Source organism: Parasteatoda tepidariorum, chromosome 1, assembly GCF_982258835.1.
Source record: "Parasteatoda tepidariorum strain Cologne lab strain chromosome 1, Ptep-v5.0, whole genome shotgun sequence".
Lineage (NCBI taxonomy): Eukaryota > Metazoa > Arthropoda > Arachnida > Araneae > Theridiidae > Parasteatoda > Parasteatoda tepidariorum.
In genome coordinates, this window is record NC_141755.1 from 33,400,264 (window position 1) to 33,405,767 (window position 5,504).

The following is a 5,504-nucleotide window of genomic DNA, read 5'->3' on the forward strand; positions in this document are numbered from 1 at the left end:
AATGATTGATGTTTAGAAAATTAATATCTTCTTAAAATCTATTTCACCCATGCTCATCAGAATCAAATTTAACACTCCAGGAATTCAACATAAATCGATTCCTTTTTAACTCTTTAGCACAGTTTAAAAGAAGAAACATTTTTTAAGCCCTGTTTAAAATTTAAAAACAATAAAAATTCGTACATACTGCTTTAATTATGAAACTGCTTTGGTTATGTCTATATTCTGTTGTATATAATGCAAAACTTCGGTTTATTACAAGAGAATTATTTTCTTTCTAAATGAACATGTTTAGACATATAGAAGTGGATTTTAACTGAAAAACTTTTATTGTATATTGTTAATATAAAACTATGACTTTCCTGAAAATAAACAACATATAATACAATAAAGATTAAAATTCATATTATACATTTTATCTAAACACATACATACACTATAAAAATACAATTTTTCATTAATATGAACGACATGACATAATAAGAGTAGAATTTTTACTATGCGCATATCATGTAACAAAAATATAACTTTTTTCATCACAAGCAATATAAAATTTCAAGTGAAAACACCATTTGAAAATAAAAAAGCATAATTCTAATCCGTTATAAAACCAATTATGTTTAGTTAAATGACATTCACGTGAAATTTGTTTGTTACAAAGTAAACAAGAACAAGATTTTTTTTTTTTTTTTTTTGTGAACAAGCACATAGTTAGACAGATTACCATTTCGAGAAAATTATAAAATACATAAATTACGAGAAAAAAATTTGATTGAATGGTAATACTAAAAAAATTTATTACGCCAAGGAAATATTGACACATTTTTGTAACCCTAGTTGGGACACTTACTAAACAGGACCACCAATTTTTTTAAAAATTTTTTTGGTACATTCTTAAAAAAGAGTTATTCTTAAAAGAAACCCTTTAGCACAAGCGTTCTAGAAAACATAGTTTCCCTATTTTTTTAATAAAGTAAAGATAAGTTTAAAAATAAAATTTTTAAAATTTCAAATTGCATTAATTACACAAGCATTTTCAACAAGCTTGCACTTATGTAAGCAAACTTTTATTGTATATTACCACATAAAACTTGTGGCGTAACTACCACTATAAATATTAAATGCTAATTCCCTAGTATATAAAACATGTTAACTTGGTTCTATCAAGAGGTACTTTCTGATAGATGAAGGTTGGCATAGTTCAAAAATAAAATTCACCACAAACTATTTTTCTAAATGAACATGACATAACTAATTAGAATAAAATCCACATTATACATATTATATTAAAAGAAATGACTTGAGAACACGAACAATGAGACATGACAAGTTAGATTAAAATTCTTACGAGACACATTAAACTAAAAAATATATATATTTTTTTAACATTAAAAACACAAAATGGCAATACTAATTAGTATCAGATTTTAACTATGACAGACAATATAACAAAAATATCACTTTTCCTTATCATAAATAACATAAAATCACTTCTTACTTCCCCATTACATATCATACTAAAAAATTAGACTTTTTCTTAACATGAACAATGTAACATGACTAGTCAAATTAAAACTCTTACAGGGTATATAATTTTAAAACAAAATATAATTTTAATTCACATAATAATGACAACACTATAATATAAAAATAATACTATATATATAATAATTTACATAATAATATGATACATAATAATAAAAATAAACTACAAAAATATTTAAAAAAAATTTAACATGTAAAAAACAGCATGGCATTGCTAGTTAGCATCAAATTTTTACTATAACAGATTTTACAACAAAAACATTACTTTTCTCTATCATAAACAACACAAAATTGCTTGTTACATCACCATTTCTTTCCCCCCTTTTTTTTCAAATTCTTATCTATTATAAATTTGACTATTTATAATCAAATAACCCTTGTATGAAAAATACTTGTTAAAAAGTAAGCAAAGATAAGGTTCTTCTCTTTTGTCAAAAAGCATACTATAGCTAGATAAATTACCATTGTTTGAAAAAGATTCGTTACATTCATTATAAGAAAAAAAAACATTAAAAAAACTATTTGAAATGATTATCAAAAGAAAATAGCTGTACCAAGTGATACCGAAGAATATACTCAATAAATAATTACCACCAAAAAAAGATTTGTTGTGGTTATTTATTAAGCTTTGTTGCAAGATTAAATTTTGTTTTCAATTTTTTCCGGACTAAAATTTTTTTTTAGACTGTTAACTTTCCTTTCAAAATATGAAACACCAGGAAAAAAATGGACCATGCTTTTAGAAATGAAACTCATGGTAACAAAAATTTGAGAATCATTTTATTTGGTTTTTTCAGAAGAAAGATTTAGATAGAATAAGAAAGATTTAGAAAATCAGTTTTAGTTTGCACTATCTTTATTAATGTTTAAGTCTGTTAATAACTAAGCTAAATTTTAGCAAAACTCATGTGTGCAGATACTAAGGTATCAAGGACTGCAAAATAGAATATAATTATATAAACAAATTTATATATTAAACATAATTATGATTTTTTTCAGAAATAATTTCTGGCAAACCTTTCTCATAAATTTTAATCTTTAAGAGGGTTTTTTAAGAAAAACATAAAAAGGCTTTTCTGCACTCATTTAATTGCAACAAAAACAGCAAAAGAAAAAACTTTTGCGATTTTTATCAGTTATGAACACAGCTGTGTTTAGTCAAATACTACTTATATGCAAAATGTTTGGCACAAACTTAAGAAGAGAAAGATTTCTCTCTGGTCTAAGCAATACTATGGCCATAAAAACTACTTCTTTAAGGAAAATATGTTACAAATTGAACACGAATAAGGCTTTAAATAATTAGTTCAAGAAAAGTTTTGCTACATAAAAAGCAAGAATAAGGTTTTTCTGGTTGAATCAAAGCCACCCTTGGCGACGAAATGCTTTTTGCATTTATCTTAATTATTTATTTAGTTTAGTTATTCTGATCTACAAAAATTTTATGATTATTTATGAATTTTTTAAATTAAAGAGGATCTATCAGCAAAATAGGTAAAAAAATTTTTTTTTCTAATTTATTAAAATATTATTTAGTTAATTTTCAAAATTTTTCTTAGTTATTTATTAATTAAAAATATTATTAATTTATTTTGCTGCTATTTCGATTCGCAGTTTCAACTTAGTTGTGGGACAGTTCGTAAAAACTTGCCACATTGGCAACTTTCAAAACAACAAGAGTAGGTTTTAAACTAGACTTTTCCAGTTTTTGTCCTATGGGAACAAATTTAAGGAAAGATAAATAATCTTTGTGAGAAAAAAGATATGTGCCATAAATTACAAAAATAAAGCTGTCCTCCTGTTTGAACATATCAATGCAAAATTAAACTACTTCTTTGAAAAGTTTTGATCACACTACAAGAATAATGTGCTTTGTTATGGGCATAAATGCATTAAGTTGCTTTTAATCTTCTTTGTTATGAACACACCTGTGCCTAGATAGATGACTACTAATTGAAAATCTTTTATTGCACACCTCACATGAATAAGGCTTTTCTTTGGTATGCACACGCAAATGAACAGTCAATACACTTTTATTTCTAAAACTTTTCTGACAAAATATGCATGTATATGGCTGTTCTGTCTTGTGAATAAGACCATGACGATGCAAATTAGCCTCGGATGAAAAATTTCTACTACATACTGAGCAACGATAAGTTTGCTTCTTTGCAAAAATAAAGTTGTCAACACTACTAGATAATATATCACTATGAGTGAAATGTTTACAAAAATTCGATTTTTCATCATCAGCTTTAATTTTGGAAGGTTCAGTTGAGCTTTGCTTTAGAGAATATGATCTATTACAAACATTGCAAAAATATTTTGATTTCCTATGAACAGTTTCGTGTCTAGATAAATGACTTTGACAACTGAAACTTTTATTGCACACTATGCAAGAATATGGCTTTTCTCTAGTATGAAAAAGATGATGATGAGTTAAACCCTCTTTTAGGGAAAAACTTGCATCACAAAGGCTACAAGAGAAAGGTTTTTCAGAAGAATGGACAGAAAGAATATGTCTTTTCAAATTACTGTTAAAAGAAAATGTTTTTTCGCATACGTTGCAAGAATAAGGTTTTTCTTTTGTATGAATTTTCGCGTGAGTATTCAAGTAACCTGACTGAGAAAACGTTTTATAGCACAATGAGCACGAATAAGGTTTTTCACCGGTGTGAGAAATATAGTGCTGCGATAAATTTGATTTCAATGCAAATTTTTTTTTACATAAATCACAGGAATACAATTTCTCTTGGGTATGAATTAAATAATGTCTCTTTAAGCTAGATTTGCACGAAAGCACTTTATCACAAAAATTACAAGAGTACCGTTTTGCTGTGTTATGAACTAATTTATGTCTATTTAGGCTAGATTTACAGGAAAATGTTTTGCAACATAAATTGCAAGAAAGAGACATTTTAAACGGCTGCTAAAAATTTAGACTAGGAAATAGAAAATATGTTTTAAGCTTAAAAAGAAAGTTTGCTTGTAGCTTACTCATATACTATGTGCCAATCACACTTTTTGAAGAATCTAAGGTACCGTTTACGTTGCAAAATATTCACGCATCTCCAATCACCGAAGGTGGTGAGAAGCGCGAAACACATGTAGTGAAAATGGTCCTTAATAAGTTTACATGGGTTCCAATTGGGTACAATATAAAAAAAACACAACTACTTCCATAGTAGGAATAAACATTTACTACGACGCAATGCTAAATTCTATGCCACTATCCACATAAATCAATTATTAATCAAAAATCGAATATCAATTACTTTTCTTTATAATGCAATAAAATCTGGCGAGCAGCTATTTAAACGATTAAACACTTCGTTTGTTTATTTGTGGCTTGAAGTTCGGCTCGCAGAAAATGCCGTTCATCGGTTAAATTTAGTAGGAATAACACAACCTGTGACGTAGGCTATAGTATATCCAATTGTCTAGCTAGTACGATATTTTCATGCATGTAAAGCAAACGCAATGAGAAGCTAAACGCAATTTATCCTTGGTAGCATGCCATCAAAAATGCGATAGCACGTAAATATATTTCGCATATGTGCGAGCAGTTCGACTTACATAATTTTTATAAATATGTTCCACGGAGCCTGTTCCATATTGGCGATCGAAATGGGCTGCAGGTGGCGTAGAGCAGAACTCTTTTCCTATGGCAACACTTCACATGCTGTCCCCATTAGCGTGTGGAAAGTCATAGAGGAAGGAAGTACGTTAGTTTCTCTCTTGATTTTCATATAGATTAAAATCTTTCAACTTGAAACACTATATGAAACTGAAAACTGCATTAAACATAGTTCTAAAGAAAAGTATCATGGAAATTTTAAAAAATATTTTGATTAAATAAAAAGGAAAAATATTAACAAAAGGGAAAATATCGTAGTACATTCCTATACAACTGAAAAGAGGAGGAGAGGGAAGGGAGAAGGGCTAAAGGCATGAAACCGGTC

General features: G+C 27.8%; 1 protein-coding gene across 1 annotated transcript; it reads right to left on the bottom strand.

Moving 5' to 3' along the window:
- Positions 1–299: 299 nt before the first annotated feature.
- LOC107436288 (uncharacterized) lies at positions 300–4,528 on the bottom strand. Its single transcript, XM_071180032.2, has one exon. The coding sequence runs from the start codon at positions 4,457–4,459 to the stop codon at positions 3,449–3,451; it is 1,011 nt and encodes a 336-aa protein (XP_071036133.1). The 5' UTR covers positions 4,460–4,528; the 3' UTR covers positions 300–3,448.
- Positions 4,529–5,504: the final 976 nt, after the last annotated feature.